The 12,626-nt window shown below is 41.2% G+C and overlaps 1 protein-coding gene across 3 annotated transcripts; it reads left to right on the top strand.

Annotated features, from left to right (window-relative positions):
- Window positions 1-1,756: 1,756 nt before the first annotated feature.
- On the top strand, window positions 1,757-12,296 carry znf513a (zinc finger protein 513a). 3 transcript variants are annotated; one of them, XM_020638899.3, is made up of 5 exons: window positions 1,757-1,894; window positions 3,188-3,324; window positions 5,052-5,192; window positions 8,804-9,568; window positions 9,712-12,296. In XM_020638899.3, exons 2-5 carry the CDS (start codon window positions 3,285-3,287, stop codon window positions 10,659-10,661), a joined length of 1,896 nt encoding a protein of 631 aa, XP_020494555.2. In that variant the 5' UTR covers window positions 1,757-1,894; window positions 3,188-3,284; the 3' UTR covers window positions 10,662-12,296. The 3 variants fall into 3 exon arrangements, with proteins under 3 accessions (XP_020494555.2, XP_020494556.2, XP_065820204.1); XM_020638900.3 differs by lacking the exon at window positions 1,757-1,894 and adding an exon at window positions 1,968-2,223; XM_065964132.1 differs by lacking the exons at window positions 1,757-1,894; window positions 3,188-3,324; window positions 5,052-5,192 and adding an exon at window positions 6,734-7,896.
- Window positions 12,297-12,626: the final 330 nt, after the last annotated feature.

Genomic DNA, 12,626 nt, shown 5'->3' with positions numbered 1-12,626 from the left:
TGGCTCTTTTGGAGGGAAAATGTAGCACCAGAAAAGTTGTAATACATTTGTATAGCAGCCAGGAGCTAAAGTGTAATACTGTAATGTTACGTTATTGTCATTAAAGATTTGAAAAGAGGAATGCTTTGTTTAATACCAGCGGGATGAACTACATTACAGACCACTTTTAACAGAGAGACATGGCCTATAGCAGAGCTCTGACATCTCTGGAAATGGGTTGGACAGAATTGCTTTAGAAATTATGTCCAGTTTTAGTTTGTCCATGACATGAGGCAACTTACAGCTAGAAGTATTTTTAGCTTATTATGAAACAGGCTGAAATCAACATAAAAAGTAGGCCTACAAAAGCTTACTTACTCTTTACTTACTCAAAATAACCAAAGGATCCATAATGTTCACAAGGGCCACAAAAAACAACACAATTCAAGAGTTCCTCACAGGAGCTTTAACAAATGATTAACAGACGTTTGTTGTTTTTTATTGAAATAGCTACCAATCTTTTTTTCTAAAGTATTAGGCTATAACACATGCATATTTTAAGATACTCTCAGTAGCAACACGTTATTTTGATTTGATTGTTAAAATCAATTTAAAAAAAGCGAGTTTTCTGATTGTAACACTTAAAAATATATTTTCTACAGAAGAGTCCTGTTACAAGTTCAGCACTTTATTTTTAATATCCAAACCCTGAGATCTAATTTTTCAGTCGAGATATGGAGTCAGAAATGCCTCCGTTTTCATTTTATATAAATGAAATAAGGGCAACTTAAAGTTATAGAAGGATTCAAGATAAGTATGATGAGGCAAAACGCGAGACTGTAAATTTCAAACTAATTAGTTTCGGAAACGGAAATACGAACCAAACGTAAATAGTAAAGGTGTCTGAGATGCATCTTTAAGAGACATCCGGTATGCAACACCTAGCCTTCAAAATAAAAGCACAGAACTAAAATAATGTAGGCTATACAGTTAGTCTATGGTATAAATGCTGTACAGTTCGTACAGGAAAAACAAATGTAAAACTTACATTTTTTTTTACCTTTACCTCTACCTAAAAAATATCACAAAAAGCAAAGAGTAATAATAGCCTACATCTGTTTTGATACCCTGTATCATTGCAGTAAATAGTAAATGCATTAGGGATGCAAGGATCTATCGGATGAACATTGGTGATATCGGCCCATCTGCAGAATAATAGCCTATAGCATGCACCAATGTCAGTAGCGGCTGTGTATCATTGTGTATGTTGTGTCACAACAAGTTAATGCTGATTCAGATTATAGTTTTTTTATTGGGAAGAAGTTTGCTGTTTGTCAAACTCTGTTTGTTTCTACTGGGAAATGTGAAAGAAAATGTTGGCAGTACTAGAGTCTTACATAATCTCTGGTAGAGATCTGCAAAATGCAGTTTGTAAGACATGATCCAGACATTTCAACATTAGTATAGGAATCAGCCCTGATTTTCACAATCAGTGCATCTCCACTATGTATCTGAACTTGGGTATATACATAAGCCTACATCTTTTTACATGATAAAATCGTCAAACAAAGTAAAGCTGAAAGCTTTCGTTTTACAGAGCTACGGATTAAATAGGGTTTAGAGAAGGAAACCTTTTTGTTCATTTACACTACAGGTCACTTTTAGAGAGATTACACAAATGGCTTTTAATCTGAAGGGTTTCGGACCGGAAGTCATTTTGTTGTTGCTGCTGTCGGATCTCAGACGAATCAGAAAATCAATTAAGTTATGAAAAATACCATTAATTGCCTTTCTTTGTCGCCGCAGCTCATGAAGAAATGGCGGATCTCCAGACTTTGTACATTTGCTGCGTCTAATGGCTCGTACACACGCGATAGAAAGCCTCTCAATCGACAGGAATATTTACGTCTTTCAGGTGAGTTAGCTTGACAGCTACTCGGCTAATTTAGCTTTAGGCTGTAGGTTAACATGTTTAGCTGCGGATTGTATTCACTGAAGATAACACCTGCCAGTCATTAGCTCTGACCTGCCTGCGAGGACGCGTTTTGTTTCGCCTCTTGTTGGGTGGCGCAGCTTCGGTTATCAAACATTTTTTTTTCCTGACATTTCTTGTTGTGAGGTTCAGTGACAACATCAGCTAGCTGTGTGCTACGAGGACATGTTTTAAAAAAAATGCTAGCTGACTCGCTTGATTGCTCTCTGTCGGGCTGCAGAGCTAATGGGTTAGCCTGCCATTTTGCTTGAGTAAGCTTGAAGGCTGGAGATACTGGGGTGTAAAATGTGTGTGTGTGTGTGTGTGTGTTAACATGAAACCTGCTCAGCTGGAGTTTATTCTGCAAAGTGTGTCATCTAGCAGGAGGTTTTGCAAGAACATGGTAGAGACACTGCAGGCAGAATAAACAAGGCTTTGAATACGTGAAGCAGCTGCAGGTCGTACATTATGTTACAATAACTAACTTACAATGACAATACTGTGACGGTTTCTGTTGTGTCAGGTTATAACATGTGGACAAATATGAATTTAATGACACCATCACTGTTCTCTAAAGACTTCTGTTACCCACATCAAAGACTGACTTTCACATGCAAAGTGGTCTGTGCATGGTAATATATATATATATATGTGTGTGTGTGTGTTGACCTATCAAAAAGCAGAACTATTTGTTTATTCAGTGGAGAATTTATCATATGCAAATGTATCATCAATGAGTCATTTATTTAAGAAATTGAAGACTACAAAAAAGTCACTGGTCCAAGCTTCTTAAAAATGATATTAATTGCTTTTCATACTCTTCCCTGATTATTACATGTTACTGCATGCATGTGTGGGGTTTTGACTGTAAGGAAGACGAATTAAAGGATTGGTAGGACACTTGTCAAATGCCTACTGTTGGCACTTGTCTTTTTAAGCCCTGATAACAATTTTAATACGTGAAACATTGTTACACGCCTCAAGGTGTCGTCACACATTTTTTTTTTACATCAGGTGGAAGTGGAACTTATTTAAGACTTGGTGGCGGCGTACATGTCTGAACATCAGATTCATTAATCGCAGGGTGGCGGTGGTGGTGCCATTGAAAGTGAATCAGTAAATTGCGACAGCCGCCGTTGGCTGTCAGCCATCCATTTTGGACGATAGCATCGTCAATCGACCCAACCCTATTGCATAATGATTTATTTTTGTTTCTTTTGTCTTTTGTATTCAAAGAAATACTGAAGACTGTCTTCCTGTCTGACAAGAATGAGCTGATGGTTGTGGAAGTCTGCAAGAAGACGTTCCAGAAAAGAGAGAGGCTGACCGGAAGATGCCAAGAAAAAAACAACAGAATCCACAGCCAGTCAAGTGTAAGTACCAGGACTTGGAAGAGCTTTGTAGTGTCCACAGCTACACACCAGAACTAGTTTCCTACATCTGTATTCTAACGACGAGCCGTTACCGTGGCTTGATTGTTCATCTTATTATTTCAAAACAGTCGTCTGATTGATGGCAGGGTCGTTTACGACGTGCGTCCTGTTTCACATCTGAACACAAGGTGCTGCTGATGGAGTCCTCGAGATGTTTCACATCAATCATGCTGACCTTCATTTCTGTGACTAGTTCTGCCGTTGAATCCGTCATTAAATCTTACATATGTCAGAATAAACGTGAAATGTGTTCACTGCATGACAATTCTCGAGTATAAACAGAGACGGCCACTACTTGTGGTTACTCTAAATGATGTTAACCCTCTGTTATGTGTAGACAGGACGTTATGTGCGTTTATGTCCACGACATTAATTTAGAATCTGTTGTATGAGCCTGATGTCATCTATTTGTACTAATTTATTCATCAAGATATGGAACACTGTCTCGTTGATGCATATTGGCATTATGTCAAACCCTGTAATGAATGACCAGCAGATGGCAGCATTGATTGCGTTTCTTGAGGATTTCTCATTAAGGGCTTAAAGAGCACAATGCCCTTGAATTGGCCTCATTGTAGTTTTCTGAACAGTGACATCTGTGTGATAGCTGTTCAGACGCCATCAAGCTGGAGGAACCAAGACCAAGAATTTCAGGCATCATTAGCTGTGACTGCAGCAACAGAGCCCCATCTGTCTACTGTTAGCGTTTCACTTTACTTTAGAAAATGTTATTTTCTCTACTTTATCGCTGTGAATGTAACCATCACATTCGATAATGTTGGACTTTTACTTTTTACTGCCTAATTTAAAATGAATGGAAACTGTTGTGATGAAGGAACTTAGGGCAGCTGTAAAACTTTTTTACTGACCAAGACATTTGTTGCAACATGTGAATGGTCTGTTTGTTTGGATTTTTGACATCTATGTAAAATTATGTAATGTGTTTTATTGCATAGAGTTTAAATCCTCAGAACAAAGTTGTATAATTAATGAAAGTTATATTCAATTCAATTATTCTGGCAGGCCGTCAACCAACGATCTTAGGAGCCTAAGAGAGCTCAAGAGCTCCCAGGAAAGTAGGTGGTTAGTGACTGAGATTTACAGATAGATACATGTAGTAATATGATGTACTGTATATGCACAGAGAGAGAGAGAGAGAGAGAGAGAGAGAGAGGCTCAAGGTGCCAGTTCCCCCGGTAGTCTAAGCCCATAGCAGCATAACTAGGAGCTGGTCTACACCAGCACTAACTATAAGATTTATCATTATCATATTAAGTTAAATGTAAGGCAGCAGCATTCTCAGTATCATCAGCTATAATTCTGTGTAATATAGATATGTCAAAAACATTTTGTTTCTGACTTTTTATGATTGGAGCTTATAATTAATATTTTTCAATGGAGAGGCAGATATTTACGGATACACTCGTGCTGTCTCGTGCTATTTTCTGGAGTTAATATGTGAAACCGGTAATGATTCATACTGTGAATCTCCAGCAGCTTCAGGGCTTGTTGCTTTCTGCTCTCCATGTCTAAATGGTTTGCCAAACTTAGTAATGCTGATGCAGATTCTTTTTTGTCTTTTCATTTCTTTTCTTTGTTTTTTTTTACAACTGAGCCATTAGTTAAATGATAGTCATGTAATGTTGTTGATTTTCTCCTCTCTGCAGTGGATTCTGAAGATGGTGTAGCATTTGAAGCTCCAGAAAACCTCAACCTCATCTTAGACACAGACTTCCTTCTAGGAGACAACCTCGAGTTTGATGATCCTGATCATGAAGACAGGATTCTAGGCCTGGAAAAGTTCTCAGGTTTGTAATCCATTTCTAAACTCATGATCTAGTATTAAGTTCTGGATTGCACAAGAGCTCAGTTAAGGTTGATTGGGCAACATCAGAAATAAGATTTGTTCCTGTTATCCTCCTTTTTTTTCAACTAGTTTAAATAAGTCTCAGAACAAGTCTGTGAAGTTTCTTGCCAAAAATCCACTCACTTTAGCACGCCTGTAAACCTCTTCCGAGAGGGGGATGTGGCTCGGGGTTTCTCGCTCCATGCGCTGTTGTTTATTGTGAGAAGGCAGACTCAGGCCTAGTCCACATGTAGGCGGGTCTTTTTGAAAACTGAGGTTTGTCTGTGCGCTTTGGCCTTCGTACACATGCTACCTGCGTTTTAGATCACTGAAAATGCACCTTTTGGAAAACTCCTTTCCAGGGTGAAGAATGTCAGAACCTCAGTTTAAGGTGTTTGTGTAGACAGGGATTGACGTCGTTGTGCGACGCTAGCTGTCAAAAGACTTATTAATAATAATTTGGGGGTTTTGTAGACAGACTATGGACACAAATTAGTGTATGAAAAACATGGTGAAGTGTATTTTGCATAATATGTGACATTTAAAGCCGTAAAATGCTTGATTGAAGGTTTTATTTGCAATAAAAGTAAACTGAAGAGAAATTGTCACTGAAGGTGCTTTTCAACAAAGCACAGCAATGAAAACAGCATTTTCCCTTTAACTTAGACTGTTTGTGTCGAAATGTATTGAAACTAAAACCATTTTATTTGTAATCACATTTCAAATTGTTTTCTGGGAATCTCTTTTGTGAAGCAGAACAATTTCACAGCAGGTCAGAAAAGGCGGTACCAGCTGCTAGTAACAAAGAGAGAAACTTAGAAAAGGTAAAGACATTAGAAGGCTACTGCAGGAGAAATCAGACTATAATTAGTATAATAATCAGTTTGATGTCTTTAAAGTCTTAATGACAGTAGCTTAAGGGCGCGGTCACACTGGCCATCTGTACCGTGCCCAAGCACGCTTCAACGCTAAAGTCCAGTTTGTTTTACCGGTGTAACCGCTCCGTATCGTGCTCAGGCACGGTACACTTCCTTGGCTTTGGCACACTTGGGAGAGGTGTGCTTTGGCACGGTACACTTCATGCACGAGCACAAGCACGCGGGTAAACAACGCTGACAGCCTTCATTATGGAGAAATCCAGAGTTTCATGTCTGTATCTGACTAACATGACACAATATAAGACACAAAGTAGCTGTCATGTTCTGTGTTGTTCTCCGAGTCGGCCGCGCGTCTTATTTTATTTTTTAAATTTATTTATTGTTGTGTCTGATTAAAATGGCTTAAAATAAGCTGTAAAGTAGCTGTCATGTTCTGTGTTTTTCTCTGATGTGCAGACGCGGACTCGACTGCGCTCTCTCTCTCTCTCTCTCTCTCTCTCTCTCTCTCTCTCTCTCTCTCTCTCTCTCTCTCTCTCTCTCTCTCTCTCTCTCTCTCTCTCTCTCTCTCTCTCTCTCTCTCTCTCTCTCTCTCTCTCTCTCTCTCTCTCTCTCTCGTCTGCTTGTTTGTAAACTGAGCACGCTTCATAATAACATAAAGCATGCATGTGTTGTATTACGACGTTATGTACAAGAGGTAACCGTGCTTAGGCACGGATAGTCCTGTGTAGTGTGACCGCGGGCCACGCCGGCCAGCGGGGGGGATGACACTGCAGGGGGGCAATCGTGCTTGGGTACAGCACGGTACAGATGGCCAGTGTGACCGCGCCCTAAGAGCCTGCCTTTTATACAGAGTCTTACCATCTACTTCTGTTTTCCTTTTTAGTGTCGCCCTGCTTTCAAATATTGTGTGTTCTGGTTCTGTGTTAGTATAATTCACAGGCATTTTCTCTCATGTCCTGCAAATGTGTCTGTTGATGAAACAGTTAAGATAACAGGAGAAACACAAAGTTATCATTAGTTTTAACTACACGTGTTCAGAAAATATGATAGAATTGTTATGTTAGTTATTTGGATGGTTTCAACCCTAAAGGACACGTAGCAGAGGTGGTTTCATTTGTACTACAAAGAGGACTGGTAGGTTTGCTTTTGATGATGAAGAGTGCCCCCGCCCCCCCTCTGTGCCACAGTAAGAGAAATGGAACTAGCTGCTCATATTTCCCAGCATGCCTCTTTGTCAGAGAGAGTGATCTGAAAAATGGGAAAGTAGAGAAAGGAGCTGAGACGCCATTATTATATAATGGTCATAAAAATAGGACCATTACCATCAAGGACACCATTATAAGAGGGTACGTATTCATCATCATCATCATCATCATCATCATCATCATCAGCCCCGGCTCCCACCACCATTACCGTTTCCCCCTCATCATCATCATCATCATCATCATCATCATCATCAACATCATCATCATCATCATCATCATCATCAGCTGCAGCCTCACCATTATAGTCATCATCATTATCATTAGGCTGGTAATCATCCACGAGGGGTTTCCAGGGGGCAGATAAAAGGGCAGCGTCGACCCTCTCCTTCCTCACATCCCGCCTCAGTGTTCGAGCAGTGAGGTGCTTTTCTTTTAGCTCCCTGAGCCGACTGAAGCCACAGTGAACAGGGTGGTCTTGAAGCTTTTCTTCATCCCTTCAGGGAAAAGTATCTCTTTTTTTTTTTTTTTTTTGCTTTCTTTTGTCTGAACGCTTCAGATGGAACGTGATCTTGCTGGTAGCTCTGTGAGTATCAAATGTTTCTCTCTGAAATGTTACTTTGCTTCGCTGTGAAGAGAGAGCACATGTGTGATGAAGTCACTTTACTCGGGCTGCTTGTTCTTCATTGATCAGAGAGTGTTGATCCTTTCATTGAGATCCGTCGGCAGGGATAGTGTTTGGATTGGACTTTTGCTTCCAGGGGTCTCACTTATAAACCGTGTTTCATGAAGAGTGTAAGTAGTGTCTTTGGAAGTCTAGAGTGTTCTTTTTCTTTATGTCATAAGCTCTCTTTTTATTAGGATGCTCTTTCTGATCCTTGTATACATGAGTCTGGTTCTGCTCCATGTTTCAGGATTTTTTTTCTTGACACTGTTGCCAAGTGATTTAACAGTTGGATAAAGTCGGGTGTCTGTAAATAACATAGCAAAGACTACCGTCTAGACCGGCTCTGTGTATATATGCTCTGCATGTTCCATTTACTTTAAATTGAAAATGAAGTCACATTTTATTTTAGTGATTGGAGTGTTGAATTTGTCCACAATGTACTGCTTCAGTGATATTTTTACTTTAGAAAACATGAAATAGTTATATATAAATGTTGTAGATTTAATAAATAGCAGGACGGATATATGCTGAAATGATATACAGACTGTCTTTGAGATCACTTACTGCTCATACTATATAGCGCGTTTGACATTTTGTCTGAATGTTGAGTTAGAAATGTTGTAACTTATGTAGAAAAGTATGCCACAATGCATGCTATCAAGAACTACGCAACCAGTGGTGACTTATCCAGCTCTTTATCGCCCATCACCATGCATTGTGCTCATATTGAAAGAGAGAAAGATTTGGGACACACCCTAGACTGTTTTTTTTTGGAGATTAAAGGTGCAGTGTTTGAAAACGTCTTTTTCCCTTGCCTCCTGTACAGAAGTAGCAGCAGAGATCGGTTTCTCCGTGTACCCTCTGGCTGATGAGGAGAGCCCTGCCTACAGCCAGCTCAGCATGGAGAGTGATCCAGAAAACTCACAAGATGCCACCGACAACGGGAGGGAAGACGAGGGCAGATCGTCCCAGTCAGAGTCCGGTTTCCCTCCCTACCTGTCATGCAGGGGCTGCGGTCAGCTCCGCGATGAACCTTTAGGACCGGGCATAGACCTTCTGGGTCCGTACTGCCTCCGCTGCTGCAAAGCCTCAAGGGAAGCCAAGAGCACGGACTTCTGCTCACCTTTTGGGAGCATGAGTGGGATCCGCTCAGGTTTGCAGCTAGACAATGAAGGCGTGGGGAACGGCATGGTGGACAAAGCACTGACGGCTGAAGACAAATTCCCCAAACTGCACTCATGTCACATCTGCGGCTTCTCCTCGCGCTACGCCAACCACGTGAAGCGTCACATGAAGACGCACAACGGGGAGAAGCCCTACAACTGCCCTCTGTGCACTTACGCCTCGGCCCAGCTGGTTAACCTGCAGAGACACCTGCGCATTCATACCGGCGAGAAACCATACAAGTGCGACAGCTGCACCTTTGCCTGCAGTTCTCTGGGCAACCTCAAGAGGCACCAGCGCATGCATGTTCCCACTTTGGGGGCGGTGCATGACACACCACAACAAGCTGCCAGTGGACAAAACATCCTTAAGAGGCATGTGACTGGGCAGAGAGTCAATGAGGAAGTGTCTGGTGCTTCAGCCAAGGGTATGTATCATTTCCTCATCTCCATAAAAAAATGTTTATACTCAACTCTCATGAAAATCCTCTGGCCTAACGAGATCATATTTTCAGAACTATTTGTTGTATAATTATGTAATCAGTCACCTTCCTATTTTGTGAATTTTCAGAAGTTGTGAGGCCGACTTCAAATCTAAATCTGGGCACCCAGAACGACTACCTGCCAACCTTTGATGGCTTAAAGGGGGCGTCACCACCACCCGTACCGGCCTCTAATCCGGCACCTAGCCACCAACCTCCACCCCTGCTGGAGAACATGGGAAATGCAGGCGGCAGAGTGAACAGAGGGGGTGTAGCAGACAATGCTCCCCTCCCATCTTCACTTTTCCCTTTCACCTGCCGGTTGTGTGGCGTTGTCCTTGAGGACGAGGACGGCTCCTCCGCCCAGATCTGTGCCAAGTGCACCCTTGAAATGCTGACTAAAGACTCGTCCTCGTCTCCCAACAGCCCAGGAGAGCGCAGTGACAAGGTTTACACCTGCGCCTCTTGCCCTTTCCTCACACACTACCCAAACCACCTGGCACGCCACATGAAGACACACAGCGGCGAGAAACCGTACAAGTGCCCACAGTGCGACTACGCCTCAGCACACTTCGACAACCTCAAGCGGCACCACAGGGTGCACACAGGAGAGAAACCTTACAAGTGCCATTTGTGCGACTATGCCTGCGGGAACCTGGCCAACCTTAAGCGCCACCAGCGTGTGCACTCGGGCCTGAAGCCATTCCAGTGCGCTGTGTGCAGTTACAGCTGCAACCAGAGCATGAACCTGAAGCGGCACATGCTGCGGCACACGGGAGAGAAACCGTACAAATGTGCGGAGTGCGGCTACACTACTGGCCACTGGGACAACTACAAGAGGCACCAGAAGAAGCACGGCCTGGCCACAGACGGCTGGGTCAAAGTCCCGGCGACGGGCCATGATGAAGAACAGGAAGTGAGGAAAGCGATGGGAGCAGGCAGTCAGACTCACAGAAAAGAAACAGGGGTCGATATGCAGTTCATGTCCAGAGAGGGAGGACAGACGATGCCCTCATGCTACAAACTGGAGATTGTATAAAAGAATAAAAAAAACTCAGCAAAACTAAGCTACCAGCAACTTGTTTTATTTTAGTTTTTTTTTCGCACAGAGCCTTTATATTGTTTTTAAGTGTGTTGTCATTCTTTAAGTGTTTGTCAGATGTCTTCAAAGGCTGCTAATTGTTTATTTGTAGAATCTCGCACAATATGGAAAAACTATTATTTTGAATCTCTACATCCCTTTTCGGTTTGAGAAAGGTGGATGAGTCGGTGTTAGAGTCAAGAAAAAAGGGAATTTCCTTCTTTACAAGTTGACTGTCTCATTGTGTAAGTTACCCCACACTAGTCTATTACAACATATCTCCCTTATATTACCACATACTATATGCCACTTTTCATCCTATGACATAGAACACTACCAAATACACCTCGAATGAACTGAACTTGTGCGCATTTTTTGCCTGAGTTGTTGAGTTGCACTGTGTAGTTTGTATCAGTTTTGACTTCTATATTAAGACAGACCTGTCCTCTTTTTGTGTGCCAAAAATACCATGATTTGTTACTTAGTCGTTGTCTCTCCCCATCCCATTATTTACCCGACTTATATTTGGTTTGCGTCGTCAGGTTATTTAAATAATTTGATTACATTTTCTGGCATGTTTTCATGAACTACACAGTGCAGCTTCAGTAAAGATGAAAGACGGCTCCTTGTAAAGGCGGCTGTTGTGCTCTGTTTGCATTGGAGCATGTGCCTGTGTATGCACTACTAGCAAAGTGCTATTCAATAGTACTGGAATTGTCTCACACTTCGTCATTGTTTCATTTGTTTGTGTTTCCGACTAAAAAAACAATCTCCAGTGTCTTCAACTATAAAAGTCACTTTTGCCAAATCCCTCAGGATTACAAAATGTGATCTGGTCCTCTTTAACATTGTAAAGAAAGAGGAAAAAAAAACTTCATAGATTGCATGCTCAGCATTTTGAAAGACCCCAGTCTTGTCTTTGTTTTTCGTTGAAAGAAAAAGCACAATGATAAACTTAAACAGGTGCGTTTGGAAAGTTTACAAAAAAGCTGTAAAGGGAATAATGTGTTGACATCACTTTTATGTAATTTGGCATGTTGCCAATACAATTTGTATCCTCAACATTTTGGGTTTTCTTTTCTTTCTACACATCATTACAATTCAAATGTGCAGGACATTAACGTGTTCATTTTGCTGCCTTAAGCAAACCACCGTTGTTTTGATCACTGCTGACTGTGAAACTAGCCCACTCTTGTGTTTTTACTTTGAAAAAAACAAGATGACACCATTAGTGAGCATGTGTGTGTATCATAGTCGTCTGATTTTTCTTATATGACTGTAACACACTGCATACTAGATGTGCATACTTAAATATATAGATTTGTCTTTTTCATTTTGAATGTGTGATGTGTCATGTAGGTATCATGGGGAAAAAATAGGAACTGTGATTTTTAATTTGAGTCTTTTTGAATTACTATTATATGCAAGAGAGAGATTTTTCAGGTTGCCAACTTTGTGTGACAGGATGGAGCGCCCATTGATTAGTACTGACATCCCCCAAGTGTCCATTTTCTGTCTTTATGCAGTGTCTCATAAATGCCTTAAGTGAGGATTTTTGAAATAAACATGTGGAATTTATGTCATTGAATGTCAGACAGCAGACTGAATCTTTGTTTTTTTTCCTCTAGCATGGAGGATGTTAGCATTAAGCTCATTGCACATGGCTGCTAGCGTGGCAGCAGTCATAAATCAACAACTATGGATCTCATACTAAACGTGTAAATACCAGAGTCAGATTAAATCAATAGTAAGGCAAAAAATATTGGCTGATATTTCCTTTGCACTGATAAATCCCTTTAAGCACTTGGGGTGTAAATTGACAACCTGATTTCATATGCAGCGAGGCTTTTCTCTAACAAACTGTTGAGAAGTTCAGATTTTCATCTCCTGGTTGCTCTTTGCATGACACATCTGAAAACGAAC

The sequence above is a fragment of the Labrus bergylta genome, chromosome 15 (genome assembly GCF_963930695.1).
Source record: "Labrus bergylta chromosome 15, fLabBer1.1, whole genome shotgun sequence".
Taxonomy (NCBI): domain Eukaryota; kingdom Metazoa; phylum Chordata; class Actinopteri; order Labriformes; family Labridae; genus Labrus; species Labrus bergylta.
This window is presented reverse-complemented; position numbering and strand designations above follow the sequence as displayed.